This window comes from Macaca mulatta, chromosome 2 (assembly GCF_049350105.2).
Source record: "Macaca mulatta isolate MMU2019108-1 chromosome 2, T2T-MMU8v2.0, whole genome shotgun sequence".
NCBI lineage: Eukaryota > Metazoa > Chordata > Mammalia > Primates > Cercopithecidae > Macaca > Macaca mulatta.
In genome coordinates, this window is record NC_133407.1 from 36,439,420 (window position 1) to 36,453,885 (window position 14,466).

Genomic DNA, 14,466 nt, shown 5'->3' on the forward strand with positions numbered 1-14,466 from the left:
TTGACAAACACTCTCACACCATCCTTTAGAAGTCTGGAGAGAAATGCAGGCCAATTTGCCTAGGTAATTAGGAATGGAGCTTACCATGGGGGGAGCAACGGTGGGACGAGAGAGTCTCTGCAGCAGATCGACAGGAGTTAGGTCCCAGCTCAGCCTTCTCCTGCCTCACTCTGGCCTGTGGGATGTGTGTGCATTTGATGCAGTTAATGTTAATCACAGAAGCAAGCAAAGTAAAAAGATAAATACATGCACTCACACACACACACCCCCCCCCTGAACTGGCGTGTCACAGGACTGATGTTATTTACTGCTTGCTTTCATTGACACTGTCTTCAAAGAAATAAACATCTATGATTTTGTAGTAAGCATTCAGCTGCAAATAACTCAAATGTGTGGAATTATTCTTTCATTCTCACATGGTTTCAAAAGCATTATTGTGCTCTTATTATGTATCAGATAGTGAACTAAGTTCTCAGGCTCCAGATGACTCAGGTCAAGAACTCACAGCCCCAGGGGAGGGTGTAAGTTTAGTTTAGAAACTAAAACAAGAGTTACCACCTATTTAATGTGAGGCACTGTGTGGGGCCTTCCAAGCATCTTAATCGCATATTCCCACCCTAAAAGCACCCTGCAGATAGGCGTTATTTTCCTCATCATACAGCTGAGAAAAATGAAGCTTAACTAATTTGCCTGAAGTCTACAACTAGAAAGTTACAAAGTCAACATTGAACCCAAATCCCACTGACCCCATGCCCATGGCCTTCCCACTATGTCCTTTACTGAAGGTCTCTTTGCAGAGAAAAGTCACAATAGGAACAGGAACAGAGTGTCTGGGAGCACTGGGCAGGGAGCCACCATTTCTGCCTGTAGAGTTGAGGGACCTTGACCTTGCCAAGACAAAATGACAGTCTAGTTGGGTTTTGGAGACGAATACATCATCACCGAGCAGGAAGGGAGTATGGGCAGAAATTGTGAATGAGACTGGACATATCCACGTCCAGAACCTTATGTGGCTTCCACATTTAAGCAACAGGGTAACCTAGCCCCATGATACTGACAAATAAGCTTTGATTTTCATTCAGCCTGCTTGGTCAGGAAAGTAGTGACTGTTTATATTACATGGGTGGTGTTTACCCTGATTCCACAGTTGGAATTTGAACACGTTAAAAACTGTATGTTCAGGTTGTTGTCTCCCTGACCATTTCACCTAACTCCATACTTTGAATTAGAATGTTTTAAAAAGTAAGAATCAGGCAATATAGACAGATACAGCAAAAGTCTTAGAATTTTCCCTCCTCTCTCTAAGTGGACTCCAAAGCACATCAGTAGATACATTTGACTAGAATCTATCAACTAGGCTAAAAGAGATCCGAGGATCCAGAAGCTGGCATTAAGGCAGGGAGCATCTCAGCACCCCGCGCCTACTCCGCCACCCACATGCCCGCATCTGTGGGTGCATGATCTCACACCAGGGTGCTGGGGAAGTTACCTACAAGCCTCCCTTCAGTTATGTCCCCTTCTAGAGCCCACCCCATGGGGTAACCTTCACATTGCATTGTCCCTGCTGTCTGCCATCCATGCACCATTTTAAAATATATATTTTTAAAATTTAGAATAGTTTTAAATATACAGAAAAGTTGCAACAGTAGTACGGAGTTCCTAGATGCCTTGTTTGCACTTTCCTCTGTGATTAGCATCTTGTATTACTGTAGTACATTTGTCACAGTTAGTTATATGGATACATTATTATTAACTGAGGTAGCACTTTGTTCAGACTCTCTTTTTTTTTTGCCTAATGCCCTTTTTCTCTTCCAGGATGTCATCTGGGATACCACATTACATTCAGTCTTCATGTCCCCTTAGGCTCCCTTTGGCTGTGACAGCTACTCAGACCTTCTTTGCTTCTGATGCCCCTTGCAGTTTTAAGTACTGGTCAGCTATTTCGTAGACTCCCTCAATTGGGATTTGTCTGATGTTTTTCTTATAACTATACTGGGATTATAGGTTTGGGAGGGGAAAACTACAGATATAAAGCACCTCTTTCATATCAAGGGTACATATTGTCATCATGACATTATCACTGTGGATGTTCGCCTTGATCACCTGGCTGAGGTCGTGTTTCTCAGGTTCTCTACTGTAAAGCAGGGAGCAGTTTTTATGAACTTCTTCCTTTTAGTTTGGAAGAGTACAAGGCAGTCTGGACTGATGCATTTGTGTTCTTTCCCATGATGTCAGAGAGATGTTCCATGAATATTAATGATCTTGTTATTTTATTAGAAGCTGAGTTGACCTTTTCATCCATCTGATTTGATTCTCATTTTTGTTTATTTGAGGCAAGTCTTTGAGAGAACACCTTTGGTATGTGAGTTTATGCTCCTGTCACCGCAAATTTTATTTCCTTCTATACTATTAGCTCCTTGCAGGAAATGGCTATGTCCTCAATATGCAGACACCATATAACAGTCTCCAGCTTTATTCCATCTGTTTCCCCAGCCCACAGTGTGTGTGCACACCAGAAAGCTTCATGGCCCTCCTAGTATGCATTTGTTCCTTACTTCCCTGAGGGAACCTGTGGCTGTTGATCAGAGAAATCATGATGCTGTAGAAAGAGCCTGGCATTGAGATGTTTCCCTTTCTCTGAGCCTGGTCAGGAAAGTGGGACAGTAAGGAAACCCAAGTTAAAATCAGCCCGTTGAGCTCCAGCACTTAAAAGCCGTTGATGTCTAAATCCAGAATGCTCACTGAAAGAGCTTTGATTTCACTTCTACATGGATGGTATTCCAGTTACTGCTGCTGCCTAACAAACCACCCGAAACTTAGTGGCTTAGATCAATAGTAATCATTCATTTTGCTCATAAGTCTGTAGCTGGGGAGGAGTCGCTTGTCTCTGCTCTCCCCTGACTCAGCTGCATGGGCTGAATCTAAGTCAACTTGATGGGCTGGAAGGTCCACTTTCAAGATGGCTCATTCACATGGCCAGCCGAGTTGTACTGCTATCATCTGGAAGTGAGGCTGAGGCAGAAGGCCGTGAACCTCGGTTCCTTTCCACATGGGCCCCTCTCTGGGCTGCTCAGGCTTCCTCACAGCATGGCAGCTGGCTCCCAGGAATAAGCACCACAAGAAAACCAAGAAGTAGCCATACCACCTTTTAAGACCTGACCTTAGAAGTCAGGTAGCATCACTGCAGCCACAGTCACAAACCCACCCAGATTTGAGGGAAGGAACATAGACCTTACCTCTCAACAGGTGAGCCAAAGTCACATTTAGGAAGGGTAAGCAGATTGCAATGTACTGGTCATTCTCGGGAAACACCAGCTGCCACAGGTGGCTAGTAAGTGATTTAGGAGAGTTTCTTATTCTTCAGCAAATATGTGTTGTAGCCTAGGTGCTGGACTAGACATGGGCATATAACATTGAATCAGACATGGTCCCAGCCCTGGCAGCTTCCACTTCAGACAAGGAAACAGACAAAACACTGGCCATTTCCATTCAGAGAGGTGAGAGCTGGAGTAGAGATAAGCTTATAGGTTACAAGCACACAAGGAGGGATTCCTAACAACAGTTTCAAGGCCCAAGAAGAATTCTCAGATGAGTTCTAGGTGAGAAATGTTTGTACCAAGTTGAATCAAATGACTAAGGCAAAAAAGCTAAAGCTGAAGATTAAAGGCAGCACAGTTGCCCCCAAGTGTTGCTGCACTTGGGGAAAGATTTGTCATGGTCATCACAGCTGTTACTATTATCTTCATCAAGCATTCCTCTACTCATGTAGGACATTTTCCTGGATCAGAAATTTCTCAGGATTTCTTGGGCAGTCAGGATCAGAGAAACCTGGGTTTAAATCCTGGTACTGCTACATGGTGGTCGTTTTGACCTCAGACAAATGACTTAACCATATGTGAGTGTGGAGATGATGGGGGACTTGAGCTGAAAACTTGTCATTCTTCCCTGTTTCTCGCCCCTGGGAAAAGGCCTATGCTTACTCTGTGTGAGTGTGTGTTCACATGTGTTTATTCATATGTTTTTTAGGAGGCCATGATCTGTCAGCCCCCTAGAGCTTCAGCGCAAGGTGAATTCATGTTGGCTGGAGGCCAAAGGTGTGTCTGGGGCACACAGGTCCTGTCTCACATGGCTTTCTTGATGGAATGTATTCAAGAGATTGTACTCTGGGAAGTAGTTTCCCAAAGTACAAGTCATGGACCTGATCAATCTAGCTGTTGAACCAGTAATCTCAGAGATGTCTGTAATCTACCAGACACTGGTCCCAGTTAGCTCTAAGCAGAACTTTCTGTTCTTCAGCCTTGTTATCTGAGGCATGTTCCCAGCAGAATTTTATAGGAGGGAACATTTTAAATGTGGCAACCTATAGTGAGGGAAGCAGAAAAGATTTGCACCCAAAAGTCCTTGGTTTCATAAAGAAGTGAAGTCACAGGCATGGATTACCTCTTAAGATCAGTCACCCAGCTCACCCTGAAATCAGTGATACATATTTATTTTTGGTTAAGGGAAACCATGCTCCAAGGAATTAGAAGTTTATATTTGATCTTTAATAAAAGGAATCATTGGAGTTCAGAGATGGACCATACTAGAACACTGGAACCACAGTGAGTATAAAAAGAACACTGGCCAGGCACAGTGGTTCACGCCTGTAATCCCAAAATTTTGAGAGGCCAAGGCAGGCAGATTGCTTGAGCCCAGGAGTTGGAGACCAGCAACATGGCAAGACCCCATTTCAAAAATTAGCTGGACATAGTGGTGTATGCCTGTAGTCCCAGCTACTCGGGAGGCTGAGGTGGAAGGATCACTTGAGCCCAGGAAGTCAAGGCTGCAGTGAGCTGTGATCACACCACTGCACTCCAGCCTGGGTGACAGAGTGAGACCTTGTCTCAAAAAAAAAAAAAAAAAGGAAAAGAAATGAAGAGAGAAAGAGAGAGAGAGAGAGAGAGAGATAGAAACAGTGTGAGTTTGGCGCATTCATGGGATTGGCAGGCAATGAGTTGACCTGAGTCCCTCCCTGCCCCTCACCCTGTGTGTGGCTGTGTGGCTGTGTGGCCAGGGTAAAGGGTAAATCATTTCACTTTGTTGGTCCTCAGCTTTCTCATCTGTAAAGTGGAGGGGCCGATACCAGAGTCCCAACATCCCTTCCAATTAAAGAACAATAATCTTGAAATTAGAAAAGCCCATTTCCTGGCAAGGTTGTATGCTATTGCTCATGCAGAAAACAAACTCCCTGATGGTCAGACTTGGTGTGCTCAGATGCTCTTTTCTTTTGTTGTTGAAGCATCAATTGCAGAAGCTAAATTGCCAAGTATTCCAGTTTTCTATTGATAATAGAAACCAAAACAGTGGCTTAAAGCAGTAATACAATCATTTATTTTATTCAAAAATCTTAGGGTTGACTGGGCTCAGCTAGGCAGCTCTCATTTGGGATCTCTTGGGTGACTGCAGTCCAGCAGTGGCCAGGGTCATCTTGCAAGCTCTTCACTTTCATGTCCCATGCCTGGCTGGGGCTGGGACAGCTTGGGCTCCTCAGGCATTCCTGTCGCTCTCTGCAAGGTTTCTTTATGTGGCCACCTCCAGGGAGCTGGAGTTCTTACAGTGGGCCAAAGCCCCCAAGAGAAACCTGTAAAAGTTGCATGAGCATTTTGGCTCTGGCCTCAGAAGGGATGTAGGGTGCCACTTCTGCCTCATTATATTCATCAAGGCAGTCACAAAGGCCTACCTAGGTTCAAGGGGAGGGGAAACAGACTCTACCTCTTGGTGGGAAGAATGTCAGAGAACTTGTAGCCACAATTTAAAATCACATCAAGCGTCCAGGATGGTTCAGAAGATTTCTCAGACTGCTGTGATTCTCTGTTAAAAGGGTTTGAAACAGCAGTGCACAAAATATCTTGCAGTAGAAAACCTAGTTTAATGGGGAAGGAAGATCTACTTAGAAACAAGAAACTTAAAATTATGAAAAAAAAGACAAAATTCTATTTTTATGAATTTTCTGTGTAACAAATATGCCTTGTGTGTATATAAGCAATTTTAAGAAAAAATGTGTATGTATATATGTGTGTGTATATATAATTTTTTGTTTTATATATATATATACACACACACACATATATATATAATTTTGTGGGTTTTATATATATAATTTTTATTCCACCAAACGATGGAGTGTATGAGATGTTAGGATTGGGGAAGAGGAGAGAATTAAATCAGGGGCTTCCAGTCCTTTTATTGTACTACAAGCTCCCCCAGTTACTTGCAAAATGAAGTTAATTTACTGGGTTGTTAAAAGAACACCAAATGTGTCATACAGAGCCCTGGAATAGAGATAGGAAAAAAAACAAGACGGAAGAGAAGTCAAGAGACCAACAATAGAAAATCAGTTCTCCAAAGATGTGAATCATTGCCTTTGAATGGCAGAGCACCCTGGGGAGATGGGTAGAGCAGAACAATAAATGAAAGTAGTTAAGAGTGTAGACTCTGCAGCCAAGCTGCCTAGGAACAAATTGCAGCTTGCCATTCCCCAGCTATGGGCAAGTTCCTGTACCTCTCTGTGCTTCTTTTCCTCAGTTGCAACAGGGAGCTAATAATACCTGCTTCATCAGGTTGTGTGAGAACTAAATGTGTCAGTACAGGCTTAGCCCTTTGAGCAGTGTATAGTATATATTAGCCGTTTCTCTTTTCACCAATTCCCTTGTTGCCTTTGCCAGATGCAAATGTCATACCCAATATGGACTGCAGGCAGCCAACCAAATAAACAGAAGGAGGAGGGCCTTTCCTTCCCTTGGGTCCTGAGCTCATGTATGCATTGGAATTTTCAGTAGGAGAAGACCTTCTTGCGATATCTGGACATCCATCAATATGTAGATTCCACCCTGCAACACTTGTCCATATTCGGACACGTTTTAAAAATCGGTTCCACATTTCAAGCATGTCAAGCTAGGTTTTAGCTTTAGTCTCTACTACGTATTTGGAATTAAAGCCTCTAGAGTCCATTATGCAAATCCATGCAAATAATATGCAAAGAGGCAGTAGCCCCAGATTGTGGGGAGGGGGAGTGTGTAGTCCAGCACAAAGGGCCTTGAATGAAAATTTGCATGTGTTAGGGAAGCCCTGGGTTGAAGGCCTTAGATGTTTATTGTGACAGTATGCATAGCATTCAGTTGTTAACCTTTTGTGCCAAAGAAGAGAGGTAAATGCTTATCTGATTTCCATATTGAAGGTGACAGTAGAGGTTGGAGGTGGTGTTTGGCTAGCACAACATTGTAGGTATTTTTATTATACAAATGAAAAGTTACTTTGAAATAATGGTTGTGGTCCAGGCTGTGTCCCCAACCAGCAATGTGTTCTTGGGCAAGTCACTTGCCCACTCTGTGAAATGAGGGGATTGGATTAGATGAAACACCAGATCCCCTCTCACTGTAACATCTAAACATCATCCTCCAGGTAAAAATCCTTTGGCACCTAGGGTGGCAGTATCCATTCATTGTGCCAAGGATGTACTCTAAAGTCCAAAGAAAGGGCTAAGAGGTAACTCTACAGTTCTTCTAGAGAGAGCAACAACTTCAGGGGATGCTGATAGCTGAGTGGGGGAAATAGGCAGCAGCAACAACAAGGACAAACATATTTACTTAGACTGTGTATCTTACAGCACCAAGGATTCCAGTCATAGGCTTCCCAGGTAGGAGGATATAAGTTCTTGGAGTGCCAATAACAGGAAAGTCGGGAATTTTTTCCCCTGAGTATTTTAAAGACCAGTCTGTATTAACCCCTCTCTCTGCCTCTGGAGTGCTGCAAAAGTTCTCCTAGAGGCCATGGTGGCTCCTCTCCCACCTGGCCAGTCCCTGGGGTCGGCCAGTGTTGCTTCCAAAAGACTGCTGTGTCCTTGGTCTCTGGTCTTTTATTGTATCTGACACATCTGGTGCCTGGCCCCAGAGATTCCCCGGGCCCTTAATTTTAACTCCAGCTGTTGCAGCAAACACCAGCTGGGTGCAGGCAGAACCTGAGAGCCCCATGGCCCAGAGTTTCTCTGACCCAGCTAATGGAGACCTGGCATCAGTCAGGAAGTGCAGCGATGAGCACCCCAGGAACAGCCCTTAATCAGTGAATATGGGAGCCTCTGGGTGAGTGTTCTTTTCAGGCAGACAATTTGAGGTGCAGCCTAGTCAGCTCTACCGAAGTCCCCAGTGAGTTTGAGGTGCCCACCTGGACCAGCTCATAACCTGCCCTCAGATTGGTTTTCCCTGTTTCACTCATCTCAGACCCCCACGGCTGACCCCACAGATCATTTTCCAGTATAAACTTCCTGCACAAAAGCCCTGTCTCTGTCTCTCGTTTTTCAGAGGATCTCTAACATAAGGCATGTATATTAGTTTGCTAGGGCTTCCATAACACAGTACCACAGACAGAAATGTATTTCCTCACAGTTGAGGAGGATGGAAGTCCAAGCTCAAGGTGCCAGTAGGGTTGGAGTCCCGGGAGGCCTCTCTCCTTGGCTTGCAGATGGCGCCCTCTAGCTGCCGTGTTCTCACATGGTCATCCCTCTGTGCACACGTGCTCCAGATGTCTGTGTGTCCTAATCTCCTCTTAAGAAGGACACCAGTCAGATCGAATTAGGGCCCACTCTGTTGGCCTCATTTTACTTTAATTACCTCTTTGAAGGCGTCATCTCCAAATATAGTCACATTCCGAGGTACTGGGAGTTAGGGATTCAACATAGGGATTTTGGGGGTGCATAAGTCAGTCCTTAACAACACTTAACCCTTGTGAGCTAAACAGAGGCTTGAAAGGGAATGTCCATCAAAACATGGAGGTCACCACCACTACCCTAGGAATAGATTGTCTCTCTGGTGGTAAGCCATGGGCAAGATAGGGGCCCCAGAATAACCCTGAGCAGGTCAGAGCATAACAGCACATTAGTTCCTCTGGGATGCAACATACTGTCCTCTTCTTCCTCCTTCTGCATCATTGATAGCGGTTGACCAGGATAAGCATGCACTTTAAAGACAACCCTTGTTTCACATACTTCTGCTCCTGTGTGACTTCCCACATGTTGCCTATTCTCCCCAAACCTCAATTTCATGCCCCACCGAGTGGTCATATGGATTAAAGCATGAAAGCCTGGGCCAGGGCAGATGTTCAGTAAACAGGTTTTAGGTTTGACTCGAATACACAGAATGTACTGTTGGTGTGTGGTCACCACTGGGCCACAGACCAGTACCAATCCGTGGCCTGTTAGGAACCAGGCTGCACCGCAGGAGGTGAGAGGCCGGTGAGCCAGCATTACCGCCAGAGCTCTGCCTCCTGTCAGATCAGCGGCACCATTAGATTCTCATAGGAGCACAAACCCTGTTGTGAACTGCACATGCAAGCGATGGATCTGGGTTGCGTGCTCCTTATGAGAATTGAATGCCTGCTGATCTGAGGTGGAAGAGTTTCATCCCAAAACCATACCCCCCCGCCACCAACTCCAATCCATGGAAAACTTGTCTTCCACAAAACCAAGTGGAAGACAATTTGTCCCTGGTGCCAAAAAGGTTGGGGACCACTAGTCTAGATTGTGAAAGAAAGTTTAGAAAAAAAATAGATTGTTTAGGGCAAATTTTTGGCCCTAGAGTTAGTGGATGCTAGAGCCTCAGTGCAATCTAAAGTCCCCTGCAGCCTTCCACTCCCCACCAATTTAGAAGTGCAGGGTGAGGAGGACACTGGTCCACACCAAGGCTCCACCACACACCAAATGGTGATCCTGGGCCTTGTGTCAAAGGCATGCCTGGAGATCTCCTCCCCATGTCTGCTTCTCGCCAGGGCCCTGCCTTCTCCATCAGACACCTGGGAATCACAGCTGGGGCCCCTGCTTCGGCCGTTTGTCCTGCCGGAATCTGATAGGGGATAGAGGCTCTGAGAGAGTAATTAGACACAGACAGAGATCTCCCTCCATAGTCAGGAGAGCCTAGCAGGGGCTGAAGGAACTGCCTGAGGGTGACAAAGAAGGGGATCCATGAACAAGGAGGTGCTAACAGGACCAGGAGATGCTAACAGGTCAGAATCAGGCCTCAGAGGACTGTTGGCCATTCCTCAGCCGTAGAGACAGGCTCTTCCCAACCCATGTGTTGTCAGGGAACAGCTCCTACATCTCATGCTTGCATGAGGTACCGGTTTTAAAAATAGACACATGCTATTGTGAGTAATAAAATCCACACATAACTAGAAATGTTTTAAATGTATACGTTTTTGTCCTTGTGCATTTTCTCAAACTGCAAGTATGCACATTCACTATCATACAAAATCCTTTTTTTTTTTTTTTTTTTTTTTTAATGTTCAAAAGGGCTCCTTCTACTCAAAAAGGCTGGGTATCACCAATGACAATTTTCCAGAGTTCAGGCACATGAATGCCATAGGAAAAGCAGTTAATAACAACCATGACACCAGCTGGCATTTGTAGAAGGCACCTTCTGTTCCAGGCTGTGCTAAGTGCTTTTATGGGCTCCAGGTCTGGTTGCCCTTCTCTAGACCCCAGTCCTCTTCTGCCTGTCACTCCTCTATGGCACTGAGACATCTTTGTCTTATTTTAGGATTGTTTGTGGATATGTGCGAGCTTATCCAGGGTCAGAGACTACCCTGTTCATTTTTGTGTCCTCCAGGGTCAGGGAGAGGGTTGAGCCTCCATAATTGTTTGGTGAATGGTCCTGAAGGGACAGAGGTCTGTTTGCTTATACTTTTGTATAGTTTATAAGTGGAAGATTCAGAAAAGGGCATAGGATTTGGTGCATGCTGCCACCCAGACCTTCCTCATTTGGTTTGGGGTGGCTCACACAGAGTTCACACAGGCTTCCCCATAGGCAAGCTGGCCTTGACCACTCCTGGCTGCAGAGGAAGAGGCAGATGTGGAGGCCACAAGCCTTCTGCCCCTCCAGCCCCAGCCTGTTCTGAAAAGTTGCCCTTGTCGGGAGGGCTGATGGCGTTTCCGAGGCATATGGGAAAGGAGGAGCCTGGCCAGGGTAGCTGCTCTGCTTCCCCTGGTGCTGGTCTCTCTTTCCAGCAGGTGCCAGGCAGTGCCTACCTAATAGACCTGCCCCAGCTCCACAGACAGTTCTGTCAGTGTTGGGGCACTAGTGTGGGCTCGGGAATGCTCCTGATGTTTCCTGAGTTCCCAGCACTGTCCTAGGCCACGGGTAAGAAAGGCCCAGGCTATATGCTGCTCCCCAAGCATTTTACCTCTTCTCTCTGTCTCCCTCTCAAGGTTTCCTGCTGATTTTGGCACTGACCGAAGCGCTGGCATTTGCCGTCCAGGAGCCATCTCCCAGGGAATCTCTTCAGGTCCTCCCTTCAGGCACTCCCCCGGGAACCATGGTGACAGCACCCCACAGCTCTACCAGACGTACTTCTGTGGTGATGCTGACCCCCAATCCTGATGGACCCCCCTCACAGGCTGCAGCTCCCATGAAAACACCGACACCCCGTACAGAGGGGCACCCTCCTGCACACACCATCTCCAGCATCGCTGCGACAGTAACCGCCCCCCATTCTGAAAGCTCCCTGTCCACAAGGCCCGCTCCAGCGGCCACGACAACCACATCCTCCAACCCGGAGGGCCGCTCTCCAGGCCAGGCTGCCCCCACCATCCTGCTGACAAAGCCTCCAGGGGCCACCAGCCGCCCCACCACAGCGCCCGCCCGCACTACCACACGCAGGCCCCCCAGGCCCCCAGGCTCTTCCCGAAAAGGGGCTGGTAATTCATCACGCCCTGTCCCGCCTGCACCTGGTGGCCACTCCAGGAGTAAAGAAGGACAGCGGGGACGAAATCCAAGTTCCACACCTCTGGGGCAGAAGCGGCCCCTGGGGAAAATCTTTCAGATATACAAGGGCAACTTCACAGCATCTGTGGAACCAGACCCCTCTACCCTCACCCCCAGGACCCCACGCTGGGGCAACTCCACTTCACCACAGCCCCACACAGTGGCTGCGACCACAGTGCCCAGCAATACCTCATGGGCACCCCCTACCACCTCCCTGGGGCCTGCAGAGGACAAGCCAGGCCTTCGCAGAGCAGCCCAGGGGGGTGGTTCTACCTTCACCAGCCAAGGAGGGACACCAGATGCCACAGCAGCCTCAGGTGCCCTTGTCAGTCCACAACCTGCCCCAGTGCCTTCTCAGCGCCCCCACCGCGGTGACCCACAGGACGGCCCCAGCCATAGTGACTCTTGGCTTACTGTCACTCCTGGTGCCAACAGACCTCTGTCTGCCAGCTCTGGGGTCTTCACAGCTGCCACGGGGCCCACCCCAGCTGCCTTCAATACCAGTGTCTCAGCCCCTTCCCAGGGGATTCCTCAGGGAGCATCCACAACCCCACAAGCTCCAACCCATCCCCCCGGGGTCTCAGAAAGCACTATTTCTGGAGCCAAGGAGGAGACTGCGGCCACCCTCACCATGACCAACAGGGTGCCCAGTCCTCTCTCCACGGTGGTATCCACAGCCACAGGCAACTTCCTCAACCGCCTGGTCCCCGCCGGGACCTGGAAGCCTGGGACAGCAGGGAACATCTCCCATGTGGCCGAGGGGGATAAACCCCAGCACAGAGCCACCATCTGCCTGAGCAAGATGGATATCGCCTGGGTGATCCTGGCCATCAGCGTGCCCATCTCCTCCTGCTGTAAGTGCCGCCCTCTCCCACCCATCCTCTCCCTCTCCCACATCACTGGCTCATCCCCAGCATTCGTTTGTCCCTGATTTGGCATCCTTGCCAAGTGGGCTACAAAAATTCCCAGAATCTCAGGAAACTAGAGAGCAGGACAGGTTATCCCTGACCCTAGTCCTCAGCTCTGCCAGGCCATGGCTTGAATGCCCGCTGGTCATAAAGCCACAACTCCCAGGAGCTGGCGGAGGACCTCACAGGCAGTCTAATCCAACCCCGCACTCCACAGAAAAAATGCCAAGTAGCAGTGACGTGACTCACCCAGGATCCCAGAATTAGGGAGAGGCAGGGCTGGGCTGAGAGCTTATAGCAGCTGTCTTCCAGCCCAGTGCCCTTGTCATGACACCACTCTGCCTCAAGGTAGCCTGCCAATGCCCCTAGCAACCTGGCACCAAGACACCATTGGTCAATGCTGATGCTTCAAAATGTACAGCCTCTAACTAGCAAACCCCTCACCTTCTTCTTCATCTTCCATCCTCTTTCTTGTGTTTTCTCTCCTCTCGCCCCTCTCCTCTCCTTCTGTCTCTCTTCTCCCAAGAAAGAAAAAGAGATAAAGCTTTCATCTGGTGGGAAGTTCTATAGCCTTGGCAAAAACCTAGTTCTTGTAGCTAAATTAAGGCTTGAGAGTTACGTAAATTCTAGCAACTCTCCACCCCCACCCCACTTTATTTGTTCGTAGGTGATGTGAGCTGATTGCAGTGTGGACCTTGTCCTTATTTTTTGCCCTCCCAAGGCCACCAGCTCCTCCTAGCTGCTGCCTGGCACTCTGTGAATGAGGAGTCAGGAGGTATTCTCTCTGCTATCTCCATAAAGAATCTGATATAACCTCTCAGAACTTTAGGGATTTCATTATGTCTTCCCTCGTGTACTTGAGCTTCGATTCTTAGAGTTTCTCGGATAGCCTTGCAGGAATCCTCAGCCACACCCCACCCCAAATGGTTACCATCTGCCACTCCCTGACGCCTTTCAGGCATGGCCACACTGCCCCACCCTCGTATCCCCGCTCCTCAGACAACCCACTCTCCTCTGACCCTCCAGGTTGTTGCCCAGCTCTCCTGGGGGCCTGAAGTTTGCCTTCTTGTGGTTCGCACTCTATGACCCTAAGCCATGCCATCTGAAGCCATACAACTCTAGTTTGTCTAGCAACGCCTGAAGCATTTGAAACAGCTCTGAGAGACAGCTGCTCTTCATCCCAGCTGCTTAGCCCCGGCCCTGCAAGTCTTCTTTGTAGGCTGCATTGCCTGGGCCTGTGTCCCATCCACCCCTCTGGGGTGGCTTCTGCTTTGTCTCCCAAAAGGAAGCACAGCATTCCACCTGTGTCTGGCTACAGAAGAGGGAGCCAATGGTGGACTCTTCCTTTAGCAGCACTCAGGCAGCCAGCACGGGCATCAGCTCTACTGGTTGTATTGGCTTCAGGTCATACCCAGGCTTGCCCTGATCTCAAGAGGAGCAAAGCCCCGAAGGCTTCCCTCAGGGAAGGCTGCTGAGCCAGGTCTCCCAGCTTTTCCTCCCGCCCTGGTGGTTAGTGCAGGAGGTCTGTGCCTTTAATGTGAACCATGATTTCCACTTGGCCTTGTGTTGCAAGATCTTTTTATATCTGGAGTCTAGATTCTTTTCAGGAGCTGCCTCTCCTAGCTTTCTGTCTCCTTCAGGTTGATGAGCAAAGTAAACTTTCCATGTCAGGGCTGGCAACCTGCTTCTGCTGAAGGACCCAATTCAAGAAGAGCAAAAGTGTTTGCAAGTTGCATATTTCATTCTTAATGAAAGCAGCTTTATTGTCT

At 47.9% G+C, this 14,466-nt stretch overlaps 1 protein-coding gene across 3 annotated transcripts in view; it reads left to right on the forward strand.

Annotated features, from left to right (window-relative positions):
* TMEM108 (transmembrane protein 108) overlaps window positions 1-14,466 on the forward strand; it is a 336,820-nt gene that overhangs the window by 311,343 nt on the left and 11,011 nt on the right. For 2 of the 3 annotated variants that reach the window (NM_001265634.1, XM_015132066.3), the window contains 1 exon segment: window positions 11,234-12,643. The exons of the other annotated variant lie outside the window; for it this stretch is intronic. In NM_001265634.1, coding sequence (NP_001252563.1) covers window positions 11,234-12,643 — 1,410 coding nt within the window. 3 annotated transcript variants of the gene reach the window in all.